The 23265-nt window shown below is 41.6% G+C and overlaps 1 protein-coding gene across 1 annotated transcript in view; it reads left to right on the top strand.

Annotated features, from left to right (window-relative positions):
* The window catches only part of wdfy1 (WD repeat and FYVE domain containing 1), a 49488-nt gene that overhangs the window by 9174 nt on the left and 17049 nt on the right, over positions 1–23265 (top strand). Inside the window, exons 3-6 of the mRNA XM_073040961.1 lie at positions 1869–1942; positions 7555–7609; positions 16695–16845; positions 18734–18846. Coding sequence (XP_072897062.1) covers positions 1869–1942; positions 7555–7609; positions 16695–16845; positions 18734–18846 — 393 coding nt within the window. The remainder of the gene's footprint in view (positions 1–1868; positions 1943–7554; positions 7610–16694; positions 16846–18733; positions 18847–23265) is intronic.

Below are 23265 nucleotides of genomic sequence, written 5' to 3'. Positions count from 1 at the left end.
GCGCTGAGTACAGATACAAAGCCAAGTGAAATGCAATTAGCATCTAACCAGAAATGCAAAGAATAGTTACAAATTAACTGCGAATAAAAAGTAAGTGCTACAGCACACAAATATAAAAGTACTGAGACAGTCCAAAATGGGTGCAATACTGCTTAGCGCTGTGATGTGAGGTTCAGCAGGGTCACAGCCTCAGGGAAGAAGTTCTTCCTGTGCCTGCTGGTGAGGGAGCGGAGGCTCCTGTAGCACCTACCGGATGGGAGGAGAGTTAAAATGTCCATGGTTATGGTGAGATCCATCTTTGATGATGCTTTTCGCCCTGCCCAGGTAGCGTTTATGGTAGATGCTCTCAGTGGTGGGCAATTGAGTGCCGATAATCCACTAGGTAGTTTACACCACCCGCTGGAGTGCTTTGCAGTCCGAAACAGGACAATTGCCATACCACACTGAGATGCAGTTGGTGAGTATGCTCTCAGTGGTACAGCGGTAAAACTCCGTCAGTATCCTGGGACAGAGGTGAGCTTTCTTGATGCTCCACAGGAAATAAAGGCGCTGTTGTGCCTTTTTGATCAGGATGGAGGAGTTCAGGGACCAGGTGAGATCATTGGAAATGTAGACACCAAGGAATTTGAAGCGTGATACACGCACCACTACAGCTCCATTGATGTAGATGGGGTCGTGAGTGTGGCTCCTAGCATGCCTGAAGTCCACAATGATCTCCTTGGTCTTCTGGGTGTTAAGGGCCAGGTTGTTGTCACCACACCACATGGCCAGATGCTGGACCTCGTCCCTGTAGGCCGTCTCGTTATCCCCTCTGATCAGGCCAACCACCGTGGTGTCATCTGTGAACTTGATTATGGAGTTAGAACCATGTATAGGAGCGCAGTCATAGGTGAAAAGGGAGTACAGAAGAGGGCTCAGCACACAGCCTTGAGGCACACCGGTGTTCAGGGTGAGAATGGAGAGGAGAGGTTGTCTAACTTAACAGATTGGGGTCTGTTAGTCAGAAAGCCCAAGGTCCAGTTGCAGAGGGATGAGCTGATACCAAGCTGGCAAAGTTTGGCGATCAGCTTGAGGGGGTCACAGTATTGAATGCCAAACTAAAGTCAATGAACAGCATTCTGACGTAAGAGTTGGGGCTGTCCAGGTGGGTCAGGGCAGAGTGGAGTGTCGTGGAGATGGTGTCCTCTGTTGACCTGTTGGTGCAATAAGCAAATTGATGGGGAGTGTTGTAATATCACAGATTGTGGCTTTCAGAGTACATGTAATAGTGCATCACAAACTGAGTGAAAAACACCAAAACTGATCTTGTTCCTCTTTCTAACAAACATAAAGCAAAGTGGGAACTTGTGTATAAATTGCTGAACTTGTTTATGTGGCTTGAACGTAAGTAATTTCTGTACAATGAAGAATTTGGGATGTCCCAGGGCCATGACAGATCCCACTCAAGAACACTTTTGTTCTTTTTATATAAACGGGGTTATTTCTTTGTTTACAATGTTCTTTGATTTAAGGGATATTACATGAGCTAAAGCTGCTGCTGCTACTTCTGCACTAACAGCATTATCAATGTAAGGAGCTCTTGCATTTTCAGTTCCTTCTAAGAGTGTCATTAGCATGTTATTGAAAGGTTTGAGTTAGGATTATTACTGGAAACTATTCTAGTGCCACCGATTATCTTTGTGGCTAGATCAACAAAAGGAAAAGCTAAAATATTGAAGTAGCCCTGTTTGAAGGGGAGAAACCAATCTAACAGGTATGAATTTCGCAGTTACAGAAATTTGTGAATCTCCTGTGTATTTTCCTTCAAAGAGTAATCTTTTGTGATGTGATCAGATGACATTAATAACTAAATTTCATTTTTTTTAAAGCACCCTGTTCTGCCATTTCCTACAACCACGATAACAAACGGATTTTTATTGGACAAGATAATGGAGCAATTGTGGTATGTTTGCCTGCCTGCATTATGTTCTATTTCTCTTCTGGGCATACTGGTTAAGATTAAAATAGATTAAGTTTTTTTTAATCGCCATAGCAAGAATAAAACTGATCTATGTTCAGTGTTAGATGTAAAGTCTGTTTACTTTCATTCTTTTGTATCTTTGCTAAGTCCTAAATGTGTACATTCAAATGTTGTTTCACTTGGGTATTTATGGCTTCCTGCTCCCTCCACACCCCCTCCTCATTCTACAATTTTTTTTGCTGTTGTTGGTGATTAACTGTTTTGGAAGATTTTATTAATGCTCCACTTATACTCGCTGTTAGCCTCAAAGAATGTGACATGAAGTCATTTTCTCCAGAAGGATGAACTGCTTCGAATTCCAATTATTATTCACCACTTCCTGAACTCACCAGGGCATGGCAGATTTGGCATTTGCCCCAAGATCTTTGCATGCTAAGCTGTTTTGCTGCTGCACCTTGTGTAACATTCAGCTTCTATCCTAAACCATTAGGATTTCCAAATGAATGGGTTGCACAGTGAATTCATGAAGGGTGTCAGTCATAGAAAATGACAGCACAGAAAGGGGTAATTCTCCCTATAGTGTCCATACTAGCCAAAACTATGGACAATGTTGGCTGCTTTGGCTTTCCAACTTAGCCTTTTATATTCCATCATTTCAAGTGCTCGCTCAGGATTTTGATTGCTTTTGTCTCTGTTGCTCTTTTAAGTGGTAAGTTCAAGAACCCCACTTCTCTCTGGGGCAAAGATCTTTGGATGATTTTATATTTCTTCCCCCAATTCATTCTGTTTTTTAAAAATCTGTATTTTAGTGAATCAGAGTCATACTCCGTGGAAATAGGCCACAAGCCCACCAAGTCCATGCCTACCATCATGTAACCATTTATAGCGATCGCCTTTTATTTTTCCCACAATGCCACCCACTCTCTACAGATACTGCAACTTACTTGTACATTAGTTTACAGTTGGGACTTAAATAATCAGCCTACATATCATTCTGATATGAGAAGAGACCCATGTTATTACAGGAAGAGCATGAGCTGCAGCTGAGTTCAGGATTGAACCAGGGATGCTGAGGCTGTGACGTAGCAGAGCTCTTAAAAGCATCACTGCCTCCCCTGGTTATTGACCTATTTTCTAAAAAAAAAAGATTAGTCCTTCCTAATTATTCTTTCTGGAACTCCTGGTTTCAGACACTTGATTAAAGCTGATTCTGGAAAATAGGATTAAGCTGCTACAGTCTTGGCAACATTCTCTCCTAAATCTCTCTCTGGTGCTGTTAAGTCTTTCCTGTGGTGTGAACTGAGCTGTACCCAGTCTTTCAGCTGTGGCCTAACTTGAGTAAAGTACTCAGTTCTGACATGATCTGCCTGTTCTTGTTTTCTGTGCTGAATAATAAGGACTCTAGTACCTGGTTAGTGCTCAGAATACATACCCTGGAAAGAGCACCAATGGAACCAAAGCCTTAAAGGAGTCAGTGTATTTGTATACAGACTGGTCTTTGGCTATTGAGCTCATTACCTCTGGTTGGGAAAAGAAATGCAGCCAAACAAGGAGGGATGGGTGGAGATTGCAGCTTCCATTGCACCCAGGTAAATTGTCAATATGTGGAGAGGCTGCTGGTGGTTCTCAGCAATCACCCACACTAAAAAGGATGCAGCCTTAGGTAAAGCTGAGTGGCAGGCCATTTCCTCCAGCCCTCACTTCTTGGAGCATGCCATGGATGATTCATTCTGTGGGAGTACCATTGGAGGGAGGGCAGTCATTCCTGGCAGAGAGTTGAGCAGAGCTTCGCAAGTTTCCAGTGCAGCCTTTCTGCCCCTGTGATCTAGGTTCGCTCCTGATCTTTGGTGCTGTGAGTGTGGATTTTGCATATTCTTCCTATGACTACAGGCATTTTCGTTCAGTCCTCCAGAATCCTCCCAAATCTTAAAGTTTCAAAATGTAATTAGGCTGTTGCCAATTGACCCTAGTGTGTAGCTGAAAGGTTACATCTTGAAGGAGTTGAGAGGACTGCAGGGAGAATAAAGTGGAATTAGTGTGTACGTAGGTATTTAATAGTAGGTGTGGTCCCAGTAGGCAGGCCGAAGGTCCTGTTTTTATACTCTGATTCCATGATAGATGTTGTTTTGTTAAAGCTCATTGAGGTATGATATTGTGAATACTCAGACTCTCAGAGTAATTGTGTGGTAACTAATCAGCATTCTGTGGGATGGTACTAAACAAATTTTTTTGTACTAATTATTCATAAAATGTGCTCTGATCTTCATCTAAGTCACAGTAATGGACAAACACAATCTGCTTAAACTAATAACACACGAACAATTGTACTTTTTCTCTAATCAATACTGAGTACACCATTAAAACAATCACAGTCCAGGTTCAAAAAAAGTATGTGAACCTCTGGGGTAATGCCTCTTACAAAAGTTATATTGAGTCAGGTGTTCCAATCAATGAGATGAGATTGGAGGTGTGGGTTGTAGAGGTGCCCTCCCTATGCAAGAAAGACACACAGTCAGGTTACTGACAGAGCCTGCTCTTCTCAAGAAAGATCTGTTTATGTGCACCATGCCTCGATTAAAACAATTTTCAGAGGTCCTTAGAGGAAGAATTGTAAAGATGCATGAATCTGGAAAAGACAACAAAAGCATCTCCAAAGACCTGAGAGTTCATCAGTCCACAGTTGGAGAAAGTGTCTACAAATAGAAGAAATTCAGACCTGTTAGATAGATAGATACTTTATTCATCCCCATGGGGAAATTCAACTTTTTTTTTCCAATGTCCCATACACTTGATGTGTACACTTGATGTAGCAAAACTAATTACATACAACTAATTAACTAATTAACTAACTAACTAATTGCTACTCTCTCTAGGAGTGGAAGTCCTGCAAAGTTTACACCAAGAGTACAATGTGCAATGCTGAAAGAGGTGAAAAAGAACCCAAGGGTAACAGCAAAAGACCTGCAGAAATTTCTAGAACTTGCTGAAGTCTCTGTTCATGTGTCCACAATAAGAAAAACACTGATCAACAATGGTGTTAACATAAGAGATAGGAGCAGGAGTAGGCCAATCGGCCCCTCAAGCCTGCTCCGCCATTCAACAAGATCATGGCTGATCCAATCTTAACTCTAGTTTTCACCGAATCCCACAAGGCAACAGTGCCAACCAACAGGGTACCATGCCGCCCATTTTATTTTATCATTCATCCCGCCCAAACCCATGTGATCACCCGGGGAAAAAAAACGAATTGCCAATTGAGGAGAAAAAATCTGGAAAATTCCTCTCCGACCCATCCAGTGCTATCGAAAACTGGTCCAGGAGATCACATGGCTGATCTAAACCTAGCCTCATGTCCACTTACCTGCTCGCTCACCGTATCCCCTAATGCCATTTTTATCCAGGAAAATGTCTATCTCCGTTTTGAATTTATTGAGTGTAGTAGCTTCCACAGCTCTCTGGGGCAGTAAGTTCCACAGCCCCACTACCCTCTGAGTGAAGAAATCTCAGTCCTGGAACGGCATCCCCTTATTTTAAGATTATGCCCCTAGTCCTAGTTTCACCCATCATTGTGAACATTCGACCCGCATCCACCCGATCAAGCCACTTCACAGTCTTATATGTTTCAATAAGATCGCCTCTCATTCTTTCGAACTCCAATCAGTAGAGTCCCAATCTACTCAACCTCTCATCATACATCAACCCACCCATCCCCGGAATTAACCTAGTGAACCTTCTCTGCACTGCCTCGAGAGCCAGTATGTCCTTTCTTAAATATGGACACCAGAACTGCACGCAGTACTCCAGGTGTGGTCTCACAATACCCGGTACAACTGCAGTTGTTCATGGAAGGATGCCATGGAGGAAACCACTGCTCTCCAAAATAAAAAATTGCTGCACATCCCAAATTTGCAAAAGACCACCTGGATGTTCCACAACACTTCTGGGACAATGTTCTGTGGGCAGATGACACAAAGTTGAACTTTTTGGAAGAAATGTTCTGACGAACAAGGGCACTGCACACCAACACCAAAATCTCATTGCATCTGTGAAGCAAGGTGGAAGGAGCATCATGGTTTGGGGCTGCATTGCTGCCTCAGGGCCTGGGCAGCTTGCAATCGTGAGCAAACGATGTATTTAAAATTCTATCAAGATATTTTACAGGTGAATGTTGGGGTAGTGGTCCATTCCCTGAAGCTTATTGGAAATTGGTTGATGCAATAAGACAATGACCCGAAACACAAGAGTAAATCAACAACAGAATGGTTTAAAAAGAAGAACATTTGCGTTTTGGAATGGCCAAGTCAGAGTCCAGACCTTAGCCCATGTTGTGGCATGACCTGAAGAGGGCTGTTCAAGCAATTATCTGAGAAGTATTGATGAACTGAAACAGTTTTGTATGGAGGAATAGTTTAAAATTTCTCCTCCATTATGCAAGGCTGATCAGCAGCTACAGGAAACCGTTTGGTGGAGATTATTGCTACTAAAGGAGGTTCTATGAGTTATTAAATACAAGGGTTCACATACTTTTTCCAGCCTGGGCTGTGAATGGTTAAACAATGTGTTCAATAAAGACATGAAAAGTCCAATTGTTTGTGTGTTACTAGTTTAGGCAGATTGTGTTTGTCTACTGTTGTGACTTAGATGAAGATCAGACCATATTTTAAGTGTAATTAATGCAGAATACCAAGTAATTGCAAAGGATTCACAAACTAATTCCAATCTCTATCCATATGGCAGTGACAAAGCCCAATTTGGTTGTTTCCTTCTACAATACCTTATTAAAAGAATCCAGCTTTTTCCCCCCCTTTTTGATATTGAAGGATTTTTTTAACAAATTGGACCAAAAGGAACCACCAATATTGTGTAGACTGCTGAGGTTAAATGGTATCTTTACCTGGGTCCCACAGTGCAATTATTAGTTAAGGGCTGTGACAGTGATTTTCTAGAAAGGACTTTGATATACATCAATTGCCAAGTTTGTGTGTGTGTGTGTGCATGAGTGAATGAGAGAGACCGACCTAAAAATATTGATTATGACCTCTTTTTGAAAATATAGTTATGAACTCATAACTAACTCGAGTATGTAAGAACAATAAACTTCATCTAGCCCACAAAGATGGATTATGACTGTACCGTCTGCATAGCACTAGCTGACAGCTGTACATTATTCATAGAATGCAATCTAGAATTTATTCCTCTGACCATCAATGTTGGCAATTCCCAACTGAGTCAACCGGAGCAAGGTTCAAACTCCAGTCACAGTTGTTTCAGAGCTCTTGTTATCTATCTGCATGATGCTTTCCCTGCTGGGTGTGGTTGCTCCTTCCTGTTGTTATTATGGGAACCCATAAAGTCACTGGTGGTTTAGAAATGATATCCTGTAAACTGGTATAATATCTTTGCAGTTAATTTCACCATTTCACAGTAATCTCACAAGGCATTTGTGGGCATGAAAACAATAAGATGGCATGTTGTACTACCCTTCTTTTTACCAACACTACATAGCCTTTGGGCTTTGGTAATTATACCTTTGTAATCATTTTGTCTAAATTATTGAATAAGTATTGATTACAGATATTTACATATATTTTAAGGAGTTCCTCATGGCTGAAGATTTCAATAAAATGACTTACGTAAAGACTTACCCAGGTATGTTGCCTTAATTATTTCGTATCAGTCATCACTATTTGACACATAGCAGTATCAAATGTTATGTCTTTTGAGCTGGCAGTTTATTGGTAAATCTTGACTATAGCTTATGAATATTTGGTGTAGGAAAATCTTGGTACTATTTACTACTGATCTGACCTTTGTATTATTTGACAGACTGGTGGTGACTGAGGTCCTAAATGAGTTTTAAAAAAAGCTGGCCCAATCATGATGTTGGAAGGATATGATTACAAGAAATAATTAACAACTTTGGTTTTGCCTTGGTTGGTCAGATTTCTCATCTTTTTTGTCTCCAGTCCTGCTGAAGGGTCTTGGCTCAAATCGTTGATTGTTTACTCTTTTCCATGGATGCTGCCTGGCCTGCTGAGTTCCTCTAGCATTTTGTGTGTGTTGCTTGGATTTCCAGCATCCACAGATTTTCTCTTGTTTGTGTCTTAAGAAGGATTTTGCTTTGATTAATTCTGTTTTGAACCCATTGATTTTTCAGTGGGGAGGTTTGAGATATGATTGTTTTTTTAGTGGAATGGTTTTAAATCTGAATTGATTTTGTGACAATAATTGAAATTCCGATTTCAGATTTTAAAATCTCTGGTTCACTGTTTCACTACAGGCTGACTAAATATGCATTTGAGCCTGTTACTTTAGAGCTACAGTTTATTAGAGAAGCAAGCATCTGTTTCTCATTGTAATCTGCATTGGGCTGACTTTAATGACTATTATTAAACTAGTGGCATGTAGAATAATATAGAATAAGTCCATATGTACCTTTCAAATTGCTCTATATTTTAACTAGATTGATCTGCAGGCATGGTAAGGGAGGTACGAATTCAGTGTGCCCTTATGCTGATTATACCTGCGGGGTGTTTTACATGTTGACACACAATATCTTTTTGAGATAAATGATAATGTTTTAAATTATAGCCTCTTGGTTATATCTTAGAAATAATAAAACAATATCTTGAAATAATAAAACTTTATTGAAAGGCAACATTCAGTAACCTTCAGAACAGTGGCTTCTCTAAGACAAACATAAAATTGCAATTAAAGGTTAAAGTATAAACAAGATGCTAGAAATGCTGATATCTGACAACATGCGTTGGTAGTGGGGCAGGGGTGGAAAGGTTAATAATTCAAGCTGAGGCTTTTCATTGGAAATATTAAAAGTTGAACCTTTTGAAGAGGAGGAGGGGAGTAGAAAACAAAGGGATCACCAGGATTTCAAGACTGATGAAAACCATTAAGCTGCGTTAATTCTTTCTCTTTCTCCACATGTGTTGTCTAACCTGCTGCATATTGCCAACATTAATTTCTTATTTTGAACTTCTAGCATTTGTAATGCTTTTCTTTCTCTTGCAATTCAGCAACTTTTTCCTCTATCCATGTTTTTATTTGCCGCCTTTAATCCGCCTGCCCCCCAGCAAAGATTCACCTGTTTCCTGGGAAGAGTGTTGGAGAAGACTCAGAATATATTTTCTAGAATTTAGAAGAATGAGAACTAATTCATTGAAGTTTGTGAAGGACTAGATGCAGAGAGGATAGGAGTGAGATGAGTTCAGTTGCCAATACCACTGCTTCAATACACACCATGAATTGTATCATTCCAACGCCACAAGAAACTCTACAAGAGAAATTTCTCCAACCTGTCCCATTCTCTGCAATTTGAAACATGCTTTGTGTTTTGAATTTTACTGGTACTCGTGAACCAGTAACCTGAAAAGTTTAACTCTTGAGTTTTTCTAGCATTTTCACATTTGCGTTTCAAGAGTGTTTTTGTTTACAAAATTTTTAAAGGTTGATGGTTTTGGCAGAGGGAACTTAAACTATGATCACTGATTTATTTGGAAATTAAAATATGTATAAAACATTAATTCCAAAATTGTTTATTGTCATTTGTCAGTGTAATGGAGAATAAAATGATTATTACTTTGGATCCGATGCAGCATAGAAAACACTAGGCATAAAGAACGCAATAAGTATAAATGCACAAAATTAGTGTATATACATGTGCTGATTGCATGTACATAAAATGATGCTAGGTGCAGGAGTGTCTGTACGTAAGGTGACTCTGAAAGGAAATGATAGTGATGGTGGGGGATGTAGTGGGCTTTAAGAAAACTTAAAGAATCTACTAAAAAGGGTGGAGGAATTTGTCATCATGATGTCTTGGTTTTGAATCTGGTGGCCCTGGTCTATGGAGAGAGTGTTCTGGGACCATGAGAGGCTATGCGAGATGTGATCCCAGGAGTTTGAAACAGCTCGCAGTTTCCACTGCTGTACTGTCAATGTTAAGAGTGAGTTTTCCTCAAGTCGATAACCATCCCCTTTGCTTGTTGACATTGAGGAGGAGGTTATTTTCCTGGCATCAGGCCTCGAGCTCCAGCTCCTCTCTGTGGGCGTCTCATCATCGATGATGATGACCCCCACCTCTGCCTTGTCTTCGGCGAACTTAACACTGAGATTGCTGGGATGTTTGGCCATGCAGTCATGTGTGAGTAGAGTGCACGGCCATGGGCTCAGCACACAGCCCTGGGAGACGTCTGTGTTGAGGATGATGGGGAAGGAGGAGCTGTTGTGCATCCTGACTATCTGAGGTCTGTTGGTTAGAACTTTTGAATAAGTACTTTGCCTGCTATGACTAAAAGATACTTCGAGATTTCTTTTGGAGTGACCAGTCTGATTTTTCTCTTGCTCTTAGCAGTCAATATCTATTCATGTTTGAACTTATTTTATATATGATGCTGACCAGCATTTCCTAGTCTGCTTTGCCTGGGATCAGTGAATGAAAATCTCAAATTTCATTATTTGCACTATTGAAGTATTCTCTTTGAAAAACCTAGATTGTTTTGAGGAAAGGAAACAGGAAGCACACAAGATAAATTGCTTTTTGTATCAAATGTCTAGCTATATATTGCTGGAGTAATTAGTATACAGTGCTTTGTGATAGTTAACCTGCACTCATATTAATGCTTCTGCCTAGTACTCATTTTTTATAAATGAGCACCACAGCCCCTGGCTTTAAGCTTGATGACATAATAGTGTTCAGTTACCCTTCTGTAACTTGAGTACATCTATCTGTGGATGCAGCACATTTAGCTTTAGCATGGTGCCTAATAGAAATACTCAAAATGAACAATTCACAGCTGACTGTGTAATGTTTCCGGGTCTTAGCTTGCATGCCTTCTTTTTTTTTTTGCTTTGCATCGTAGTTGCTGCCTTTTGCCCTTTCTTGATTGTTTGGAGCAGAACGTCGTGCTGCAAATGTATAGTACCTTGGTGAGACTGCATCTGGAACATTGTCTATGGCGTTGGACTCTTTACTCAAGAAAGGATGTTTTTGTCTCCAGAGGGAGTGCAAAGAATCTATGATGTTTCCAGGGATAATGAGAGAGAGAGAGAGAGTTTGGGGAAAAAATGACACTATATTTTCCAGAGATTAGAAGAATGAGAGGCAATTTCATTGAATTTTATAAAATTTTTAGGGGTCCGACAGTCTAGATGGATATTTTCCCTGACTGAGGGTACAGTTTGAGAATAAAGAACAGGTTGTTTAGAGTCATAGAGCATAGAAAACAGGCCTCTCGGCCCAACTGGTCCACACCAACCAACATTCCAAATTTGCCCCTCGGGTTACAATTAAATTCCTCCCCTCGCTGTATAAACCTACGCTCTCTGATTCTTGATTTCCCCCAACCCTCAGGGAAAGATTCTACTAGGCAAGTATGCATCTCCCTTCAAGACTTGTTCACAATGCATATGGCTTTGTTTGCCATGAAACAAACTACGATTTGTTTCTTTTTTACCAAATTGAAGACTAAAGCGCAAGTTAACATAAAAATGTCATGATTTCAGAATGGAGGTGATGATGACTCGGAAAGGACTTTATGACTGCTCAGAACGCAGGGGAGAGTGACTCATAGTGACCATCCATAGAAGAGTTTGAATTTACCTGCAAAGTTGTGATTTGCTTGATGTGTTCACACACAAGTTGTTTCTTCTCCTGAAGCCAAACATTTAATCAATGATCAGTGTTTGGAGAAGTATGGGGAGCTATGGTCCAGGTGCCGGTAAATGGGATTAGGCAGAATTATAGCATAGATTAGATGGGCCAAGGGGCCTGTATCTGTACTGTAGTGCTCTATGACTCTTAAATGCCTACTGTTTATTTTGATTGGTCAGGGCATGAAGGGATATGGGAAGAAGGTGGGAAATTGAATCTGAGAGGAAAATTGGATCAGACATGATGAAATGGTGGAGCAGACTCGATGGCTCAAATGACCTAATTCTGATCTTATATCTCATGATCTTCCATAAAATTTTGGTAAGTCTCTTGGCAGTGTGGAGGATCAGCGAGATCAGAGGGCAAGGATTCAAATTTCTGGATCATTGGCACCTCTTTTGATGCAGGTGTGACCTGTACAAAAAGGATGGGTTGCACTTGAATCCCAGGGGGACCAACATCCTGGTGGGGAGGTTTGCAAAGGCTATTGGGGAGAGTTTAAAATTGACCCGCTGGGGGGGGGGGGGAGTGGGAACCGAACTGAAGAGACCGAGGAAGAGGCCGCTGGCTCACAAATAGAGAAAGCTTGGAGACAGTGCAAAAGGGAGGATAGGCAGGTGATAGAGAAGGAACGCGCTCAGACTGATGGCTTGAGATGTGTCTATTTTAATGCAAGGAGTAAAATGAACAGAGTGGATGAGCTTAGAGAGTGGATCTGCACTTGGAGCTATGATGTTGTGGACATTACAGAGACTTGGATGGTTCAGGGGCAGGACTGGTTACTTGGAGTGCCAGGCTTTAGATGTTTCAGAAAGGACAGGGAGGGAGGCAAAAGAGGTGGGGGTGTGGCACTGCTGATCAGAGATAGTGTCACAGCTGCAGAAAATGAAGAAGTCATGGAGGGATTGTCTACAGAGTCTCTGTGGGTAGAAGTTAGAAACAGGAAGGGGTCAATAACTCTACTGGGTGTTTTTTATAGACCACACAATAGTAACAGGGACATCGAGGAGCAGATTGGGAGACAGATTCTGGAAAGGTGTAATAATAACAAGATTGTTGTGGTGGGAGATTTTAATTTCCCAAATATCGATTGGCATCTCCCTAGAGTGAGGGGTTTAGATGGTGTGGAGTTTGTTAGTTCAGTTCAGTTGAGTTCAGTTTCAGTTTATTTTCATTTAGAAACCACAAATGCAATACAGTTTAAAAATTAGACAACGTTCTCCAGAATGATATCACAAAAGCACACGACAAAACAGACTACACCAGAAAATCCACATAACATTTGGCAATCCCCAATCCAGAGTCCGGAGAGGCTGCTGCATATTAATATTGCGCTACCATCTTAGCGCATTCCCCAGAAAGGAGCTCCGAATCCACCAGACAAAACAAGACTACCCAGACACACCAAATCAGGAGATCAACTCTACCACCCAACAAACCAAAAACTAAAGCTACAAGACCTACACAAAACCACATAGTTACATATAGTTATAGTTAACATGTAGTTACAACAGTGTAGACAATACCATAGTTGATTTAAAAAAAACAGACCATGGGCACAGTAAAAATAGTCCAAAGATGTTTAAAAAAAACTATAAGTTCTAAAGAAACCACCACACACAGTTTCCACAAGTCCTCAGGGTCCTGATAGACTCGTCATCCCACGCCGGCGGCAGAAAGGAATACCCCCGCTATGGACTTCCACAGTGCGCTGGACTCGGCCTCGCAGACGCAGCACACAGTGAAAGCACTCCAACCACAGCGGACTCCGAGTCCATTGAACCTCCGAGCCTCTGACCACCCCTCCGGCACAGCCTCTCTGAGCACCATGCTCTGCCGAGCGCACTACGAAGCCCTCGCCACCGGCAACGCGACCCCGAGGACTGGGGGCCTGTTCTTCTCAGCAGAGACCTGGACCTCACAACAGCAGCAACGAAGAAGGCCTTCCTGGAGATTTACAGATGTTCCTTCGTGCTCCCACATGTTTTTCATCAGATTAGGATTGTGCACGGCACCCCGCTTAACAAATAACAGATAGGTGTGTTCAGGAAGGTTTCTTGACACAGTATGTAGAAAAGTCTACAAGAGGAGAGGCTGTACTTGATCTGGTATTGGGAAATTAACCTGGTCATGTGTCAGATCTCTCAGTTGGAGAGCAATTTTGAGATAGTGATCATAATTCTATCTCCTTTACCATAGCATTGGAGAGAGATAGGAACAGACAAGTTGGGAAAGTGTTTAATTGCAGTAAGGGGAAATTATGAGGCTATCAGGTAGGAACTTGGAAGCATAAATTGAAAAGAGGTGTTCTCGGGGAAAAGTACAGAAGAAAAGTGGCAAATATTCAGGGGTATTTGCATGGAGTTCTGCATAGGTACTTTCCAATGAGACAGGGAAAGGATGGTAAGGTACAGGATCGGTGGTGTACAAAGGCTGTTGTAAATCTAGTCAAGAAGATGAGCTTATGGAAAGTTTAAAAAAACTAGGTAGTGGTAGAGATCTAGAAGATTATAAGGCTAGCAGAAAGGAGCTTAAGAATGAAATTAGGAGAGCCAGAAGGGGCCATAAGAAGGCCTTAGCGGACAGCATTAAGGAAAACCCCAAGGTATTCTACAAGTATGTGAAGAGCAACAGGATAAGACATGAGAGAATAGGATCAATCAAGTATGACAATAGAAAATGTGTTTATGCAACTGACGGAGATAGCAGATGTACTTAATGAATACTTTGCTTCAGTATTCACTACGGAAAAGGATCTTGGCACTTTTAGGGATGACTTACAGTGGACTGAAAAGCTTGAGCATGTAGATATTAAGGAAGAGGATGTGCTGGAAAGCATCAAGTTGGATAGGTCACCAGGACTGGATGAGATGTACCCCAGGCTACTGTGGAAGGCGAGGGAGGAGATTGTTGAGCTTCTGGTGATGATTTTTGCATCATCAATGGAGACAGAAGAGGTTCTGGAGGATTGGAGGGTTGCGGATGTTGTTCCCTTATTCAAGAAAGGGAGTAAAGATAGCCCAGGAAATTATAGACCTGTGAGTCTTACTTCAGTGGTTGGTAAGTTGATGGAGAAGATCCTGAGAGGCAGGATTTATGAACATTTGGAGAGGCATAGTATGATTTGGAATAGTCAGCATGGCTTTGTCAAAGGCAGGTCGTGCTTTATGAGCCTGATTGAATTTTTTGAGGATGTGACTGAACACATTGATGAAGAAAGAGCAGTAGATGTAGTATATCTGGATTTCAGCAAGGCTTTTGATAAAGTACCCCATGAAAGGCTTATTGAGAAATTAAGGAGGCAGGGGATCCAAGGGGAAATTGCTTTGTGGGTCCAGAACTGGCTTGCCCACAGAAGGCAAAGAGTAGTTGTAGACGAGTCATATTCCGCATGGAGGTCGGTGACCAGTGGTGTGCCTCAGAGATCTGTTCTGGGACCCCTACGCTTCGTGATTTTTGTAAATGACCTGGATGAGGAAGTGGAGTGATGGGTTAGTAAATTTGCTGATGACACAAAGGTTTGGGGTGTTGTGGATAGTGTGGAGTGCTGTCAGAAGTTATAGCAGGACATTGATAGGATGCAAAACTGGGCTGAGAAGTGGCAGATGGAGTTCAACCCAGATAAGTGTGAGGTGGTTCATTTTGGTAGGTCAAATATGATGGCAGAATATAGTATTAATGGTAAGACTTGGCAGTGTGAAGGATCAGAGGGATCTTGGGGTCCGAGTCCATAGGATACTCAAAGCTGCTGCGCAGGTTGACTCTGTGGTTAAGAAAGCATATGGTGCACTGGCCTTCATCAACCGTGGGATTGAGTTTAACAGCCGAGAGGTAATGTTACAGCTATATAGGACCCTGGTCAGACCCCACTTGGAGTACTGTGCTCCATTCTGGTCGCCTCACTATAGGAAGGATGTGGAAACAATAGAAAGGGTGCAGAGGAGATTTACAAGGATGTTGCCTGGATTGGGGAGCATGCCTTATAGGTTGAGTGAACTAGGCCTTTTCTCTTTGGAGTGACGGAGGATGAGAGGTGACCTGTTAGAGGCGTATGAGATGATGAGTAGCATTGATCTTGTGGATAGTCAGAGGCTTTTTCCTAGGGCTGAAATGGCTAACACGAGGGGGCAAAGTTTTAAGGTGCTTGGAAGCAGGTACAAGGGGAATGACAGAGGTAAGATTTTTACACAGAGAGTGGTGAGAGCGTGGAATGCACTGCCAGCGACAGTGATAGGGACAGATACAATAGGGTCTTTTAAGAGACTCTTAGACAGGTACATGGAACTCAGAACAATAGAAGTTTATGCAGTTTGGAATTTCTAGGCAGTTTCTAGAGTAGGTCATAGTCGGCACAACATTGTGGGCCTGTAATGTGCTGTAGATTTTTACGTTCTAATATTTTCTATAAGCTGACTGACCCATTATGCCTTAATATTTCTGGTTTTAATCTATTCTTTTGTAATTGTAATATTTTACAATAATGCGATTTTTTACAATAATAAGGATCAGTTCAGCTTATCTGTTGTTTGCTGAGTCTTCCTGACCACCACCCCACACCCCCACCAAAGCACTTGAGAACACTGTCTAGAGTGAAGTTTAATGTCGAAGGGTTGGGCCAGCAGAACTCTCTCAGTCCTAAGCATCAATTTTCTCCAAAATCAGAAATATAATGTTAGCATATTGTATGATTCAGATGACTAATCATCAAGATAGTTATGCTTGCACTAAACCACATTGGGAAGGTCTGAATTTTTGAAAGATTAAATGAAATGGAAGCTCTTTAGTTTATAATGTTCAGAAAGCACTCTCCCTTTGAGTTGAAGGGGATACTTTGTAATTCTGACAGATTGTTTTCATTGCCACAAGTGGAGGAAAGTTCATCCTTGCACTCGACATAATTGACTGCTAAATTTGATTCCATGAGTTAAAAATTTGCCCTCGGTTTAGCAAAGCTGCATTTGGGTATTTGGTTTGAGAGATTTTCAACATGCCCTCAGTGTTTTAATTGGCTTTCTAATTAGTAAAATGTTAATGTGTTTTTTTTTTCCCTCTCCTCTGCCCTTCCAGCACATCAACATCGTGTTTCCGCAATCATATTTTCTCCAGAGAGTGAATGGGTTATAAGCACGGGGCACGACAAATACCTCAGCTGGATGTGTACCAGAAGTGGATGTCTGCAGGGAAGACACTGCTTTAGTGCTTGGGCTTCATGTTTACAGTATCCTTAACATTTTGTCTGAGAATGCATTACTTGATATCAAGATGGGTTACTGCAGAGGTTCCCAACCCTTCTTTATCCCTTCGAGCCTTACCATTAACTAAGGGGTTCATGGAACACAGGTTGGGAACCCCTGGGAAACTAACGGTCCCTTGAGTGGTGGGAATAAAGTAAGAGAAGCAACAGTAGTTACACCCCAGGAACGTGCATTTTTTTATCCCAACAATTTAACCAATGCTTTGTGTATCCCTCTGGTTCATCATTTTAAATGACATGCCATAATTTACAATCCAGACCACAATAACTGAAGCAGCAGAAATCTAAAGAGCTAATACCTTCAGAATGACAAGTAATCTGTTTTTGATTGTTCACTTTTATGACACTTTGGAAATGATAGTATTTCAGCAAATAATTAGCGTTTAACTGTATTTTTTAAAGGTTTCACACAGAATAATAAATAGATCTTTTGTTACTTCCTACTGTGAGCCTTTGAGCTATAAGGAAAAAAATGACCTTTCAAACCATGCCTTGGCCCAGAGTATGTTGGTTCCTTTCCTTTTGCTAATCTGATAGGAGATCTTGAAAAATGTTTTCAGAAGAGTTACCCAGACCACCTTTTGAACCATTTCAGAGCCTTGGCCTTCGGCACACTTATTTCTGTTAGACACCGAGAACCTGAGAATGTTTTTCTAATCGTGTGTGCATTATCTGTATTTCTGAAAGTCAAATCAGATTTCCCACAGGAGTCTAACCAGAATAACTAATTGTCCTTTTTAAAAATAAAAAAAATCACCAACTGGTGATTCCAGAAAGGGAGAAGGTATCCATTCCCACGTAAACTGATTAACAGTTAACTGGGTTCAATGGAATAGTGGTTCGACTGCTGGACTAATGTCTCGAAACTTGGGTACTCATTAGAAATTTGATTCTGGACCTCAACAAGGCAAGTGGGGAGTTCCAATTTGGATATTTAAGGAAAGCTACTTATGTAGCTAGTGACAACACACACAAAATGCTGGTGGAACACAGCAGGCCAGGCAGCATCTGTAGGGAGAAGCAATGTCGACGTTTCAGGCCGAGACCCTTCGTCAGGACCAGCATTTTGTGTGTGTTGTTTGAATTTCCAGCATCTGCAGATTTCCTCGTGTTTGCTATGTAGCTAGTGACTACAGCAGGGACCTCAAAACCACAATACAACCACGAAAACACCTGGTTTAATGATTTCCTCAAATTTTCTTTCACTGCCCTGTACATGACCTCTGAACCACAATGCAGAGGAGGAGCCTTTAACTGCTTTCTGAAATGGCATACAGGCCACCTCATTCAGGGAAGGTCAAGAGATGGTCAAAAACTGCTGACAAGGCAGCCACTTCCCCATCTGATGAGGATTTGCTGTTGCCTTCAGTAATGCTTGTTGATCCAGTAGGATCTGGTATGGATTTGGGTTCCAAGCCAAATACTTTAGACCCACAATACTGCAGAGAAGGGGAGAAACTCTACTCCCGTCATACTACTTAAAAACAATTTTAGTTAGGTGAGAATTTATAGTCAAACTGTTTCTGAAAGTAATTTGATTTATTTTCATCTTTTGAAAATGAGAACTGGGCTATGTGTTATCTGCTGTCTGCTAAGTTAGTATCAAGGGAAGGCTACCTGTTTCTGTGCATCATTGTCGTAAACATCGGTATTTTGTTTTTAAAACACACTTTAATGTAAATGCACCTTTTGACATTGGTACAAAATGCAGTAAATTCAGCAGTCACTTTACACACTGGCCACTTTTAATTGCTCTCTGAAAATCATAATTTAACCATGTAAGCTAGTGGGGCTGGCTGGAGAAAACTACTTATTTTCATCTGATTTTTTTTTTGACTACCAATTTATTAAGATATGATATGGAAACCAGCTATGCATTTGTTGGTGATGCCTCTGGACAGATCACATTATTGAAGCTCGAACAGAATTCTTGCAGTACCATTTCAACGTTAAAAGGACATGAAGGTAAAATGTTTCTCTTTTTTTTGCATTTTTCTGCCCCCCCCCCCACCCAGAATCAGAAAGGATGATTAGTACCCAGTTTCTTGATATTAAATTTCAAGTTATAAGAGCATTTATTCTTAAAAGTCAGGTAATTTGGAACCGGAGCTGTTTCAGAGTCTGGCTGCTTCCTCAAAACTGGGGGCAGGACAAGCGGGCATGGTGAACACTGCCATCTGCTGAATATTTCCTGACCTCTTGCTTTATCAGTGCCATACTCCCTCCGTTCCTGCCTGGAAAGGACCTTCCCTACTCATTCAGTGTATTAGGTGGTACCATCTAGATGATGGGCATCAGCCTGAAATGTCAACTGTTTCAAGTTCAAGTTCAAATTTTAATGTAGTTCTCGTTCATCCGTACACATGAATACAGCCAAATGTAACAATGTTTCTCCAGAGCCAACAGCACTTGGCATATATAGTTCTGGTAGCTGGAAAACATACAGTCACAAAAAAATTTGTAGCCCAAGTCCTTGAGTGGCATGGCCTGTGGATTAATGGCACATGGTCCTGGTCCAGTTTGCCTTATGCCAAGCGAACACTGGGGGCAGCACTGAGCAAACACTGGAGGACAGCAGTGAGTGACCGTGGAGCAGCACTGACAAAAGGGGCCAGTCCCCAACCCAGTCCAGATTCTAGCAGCTCTCTCCCACACTGCCTCTGGCATCTCCTCGCCTGGGCAGCTGCAACAGGTATGAATGCCTGGTCCATGCACAACCGAGGCAACGCAGCTCCCCCACTGTTGGTCTCACCAATAAACCAGTGAACTGGACTTGCAGTATTCTACATTACCAATGTCCAACAAGAGTCCTACGATCACAGTAACAATGTCCAAGGCAATCATCTGCACTATTTGTTGGACTGTAAGTACAGAAGATAACACAGCGGTATGCAACAAGTCCAGCTCCATCGCTGTTGAACAAGTTGCTGATGGGTTAGCCCTGCAGTTCTTGATGTTCTCAATATCCTGCAGTGTATTGCAATTGAAAAAAAGACAAAGGATGAGCAATTACACCTTTGGTTGGATCCAGAGAGGCCTCTGCGATTGTGTGTGCTGACATCTTCTTGGAAGGTCCATCTGTGTAGATGCTGCCTGACCTGCTGACTTTCTCCAGCAATCTAAAGGCCAATTTATACTTCTGTGTCGAATCTATGCTGCAGGTATGGCATAGCCGCGTACCCTACGCCGTAGCCTGACGCGCACCTCCTCAAAATTGTAACTACATGTCGCGGCGGCGCAGACCACAACAAATGTGATTGGTCCACTTGTACCATCACATTTCCTCCTACGCATTTCTGGTTGCTGCTGCTTTTCCGCCATTTTCGAATTAAGAGAGAAGAACGTAAGTTGGAAAATGGACCAAATCTTGTTCATTTATTAGTTCCAACTCCAACATGATACGCTCAGTATCAGTCGCCATTGTTTGAAATACGCAAAGAAACGCAACGCAGTGCCATAGAAACCCCACCGCCAACTAGCGTTTTGGTGGTGAATTACAGAGCTACGCAGACACACCAGTGCACAAGTATAAATGCTCACAACGGCGTAGGCCACTTGCGTAGGCTATGGCATAGAGCCTACGCAGAAGTATACATCAGCCTCGTGTTGCTCCAGTTTCCAGGGTCTGCAGTCTCTTGTATGTCCACTAGGTGGTGCATTGATCAATGATGCCAGCAGAAGCTAAATGCCTTGATCCATTTCTGGGCAGAGAACAATGTTCCCTCTAATTTATAATGACCAGTGTGCACAAAAATCTTGTGCTGAGCAATTTTGTGACCAGCAACAGCAACATATGTACACTGAATTTTGTAGAAAGAGGTATTCACTTTAACAGCTTGCAAAAAGCTGTCATTAAGAACTTTGATCTTTGGGTTTGACCGTTTTTGCTCTCATTCATCTGCACTTTCACAAAACATACGTAGCGGGCAATGAAGAATTTTGGCGCCAGAGCTTTTGCACACTGTCCATATGTGATATGCTTGCTAAATTACTCTTGGAAAAAGTCAAGTTTCCATATATCGCTCCACCTGCAAGTACTCCAGCAGCATTTGCATCACAACAATTCTCATAGGTAAGACCGATTTTGTATTGTACATAAATATTTCTCATAGCTGCACATTCCTGACCTCATGAGCTTTTGGTGTGGCAGTTTCTACTGTTTCATTAAGCAATTTTGCTTTAAGTGAACTTACAGTTCTTTTGCACTTCACACATTTTGCTTCTTTGGAATTCAACACAGTGAATCAATAATTTCTTCAATAAAAGCAGTATAACTAAGCCAGTTCTAAAACTTGCAGACAAGTTATTGCAAACTCCACATTGTCAACAGCGTCCTCATCGGAAACGGGAAAAGGAAATGTGATTATGTACAATCATGAAGCATACTTAACATGCCAGGCGTATTACAGGGTGACAACCTTTTGTGCACAGTTTACCAATAGTAGCACTAGTAGCAAAAGATGTGTGTGCGCACATGTGCACACCTTAGATGGAACATTGGTGGAGAAAAAGCTAATAAATTTCAAGAAAGGTGATGGAGCTAACCCTGGGAATTATAGACCAGTGAGTTTTATGCCAGTGATGGGCAAACTCTTGGAGAGGATTCTTAGAGACAGGATTTATGAGCATTGAGCGAAGCAAAGTCTGATTAGGGGTAGTAGGTGGGTGGGGGAGGGTATGAAGAGAAGCTGGAAGGTGAGAGGTGGAACAAGTAAAAAGCTGGAGAAGAAGCAATCTGGTAGGAGAGGACCGCAGACCATGGGAGAAAAAAGAGAAAGGATCGCAGGTAAAGAGAAGCGAAGATCAAACTTGGGCAAAATCCAGGATTAATGCCAGGATTCTTAACAGTCCGGTGGAACAGAGGGATCTTTGGGTCAATCTGCAGAAATCCCTCAAAGTTACAGCGCAAGTTGATGAGGTGATTGAGAATGTGTATGTTGTGTTGGCCTTTATTAATCGGGGGATTGAGTTCAAGACCTGCCAGGAAATGTTGTCACTCTATAAAACTCTGTTTAGAACATGTAGGGAATACTGTGTTCTATTCTGGTCAACTCATTATATGAAGGATGTAGGAGGTTTAGAGAGGTTATAGAGGAGATTTATGAGAAGGTGGCCTGGATTAGCAAGCATGTCTTAGGAGAGGTTCAGCTAGCTAAGGCTTTTCTCTTTGGTGAGATGAAGGATGAGTGGTGACTTGATAGAGGTGTACAAGATCATAGGAGGTGTAGATAGAGTGGACAGCCAGAGACCCTGTTCCTAGGGTGGATCTGGCTAATAAAAGGAGAATTAATTTTTTTTTACAGAGCGGTAGATGCATGGAATTTGCTGTCAGGGTGATGATAGAGGCAGATAGATTAGAGATATTTAAGAGATTTTCTTTCATAGGTGAAAGAAAACTGGAAGGGCTATGTAGGAGGGAAGGGTTAGATTGATCATGGATAGTTAAGTTGTTAGCACAACATCATGGACAGTAGGGCCTGCACTGTTCTGTGTTCTGAATTCCTTAATGTTTCCTCTGTGAACTGGATTTGATTTCTGATAAGTGATGGAAATGTGGCTTCAATAAATATTTTTTGGGAATGGTCCTCATTTTGTAATATTGTCCATCATAATGAGTTGTTTTGATGCCAGGGGTGCCTTGAATGGCAAATTTATGAAATTTAGACTGGAAATGGTAATTATAGAATAGTACTGCACAGCTGGAGGCTATTTAGTCCATTGTGGCTGTACCAGCTTGTTTGAAAACACCGTGGAAAAAATCTCATTAAGCTTCTCTCCCTCTAATTCTGAAATAATTTTCACTTAGGTACTTGTTGAAACTTGTTTGCAAGTTATTACGAAATCTTATTTTCCCACCCTAACAGGCAGGGCATTTCACAACTACCCTATACAGGTTTATCATCTCTTTTTCATCAGCCTATTTATTGACTTAGTACAGTGGTGTAGCAGTGTGCTACACGCAGCGCTAAAATAACAACACGGAGTCGGTAAACGGCAGTCAAAGATAAAGTTTATTCCAACTTCACAGTCTTGCTTTTAAAGCCTCCCTCCCCCGCCGGATGCCTCGAGAGGCACGTACTGACCAACCGCCTCAGGCTTTCTCCCTTTGTTCTGGACCTAGCCTTTGTGCCTGCACGCTGGCTAATTGTCAGCCGGTTCGAGTGTGCTAGTAATTGGGTCGCCACAGTGGTTCCCAACCTTTTCTATGCCCCATACCCCTAGGAAATGTTTGATTAATGTTCGCACCCCCTACAAAAGTAATATCACATTTGAAGATGAAGAAGTCTAATTTCTAATTTCTGATCCACATACAATACTGCGGGTGAACAAATTGAACTTAAAAAAAAAATAAGCCTTTAACTCACTGCATAAAATGCAAATATA

The sequence above is a fragment of the Hemitrygon akajei genome, chromosome 3 (assembly GCF_048418815.1).
Source record: "Hemitrygon akajei chromosome 3, sHemAka1.3, whole genome shotgun sequence".
In the NCBI taxonomy this organism is placed as follows: Eukaryota; Metazoa; Chordata; class Chondrichthyes; order Myliobatiformes; family Dasyatidae; genus Hemitrygon; species Hemitrygon akajei.
The sequence above is the reverse complement of the archived record's forward strand: the minus strand, read 5'-3'. Positions and strand labels throughout refer to the sequence as shown.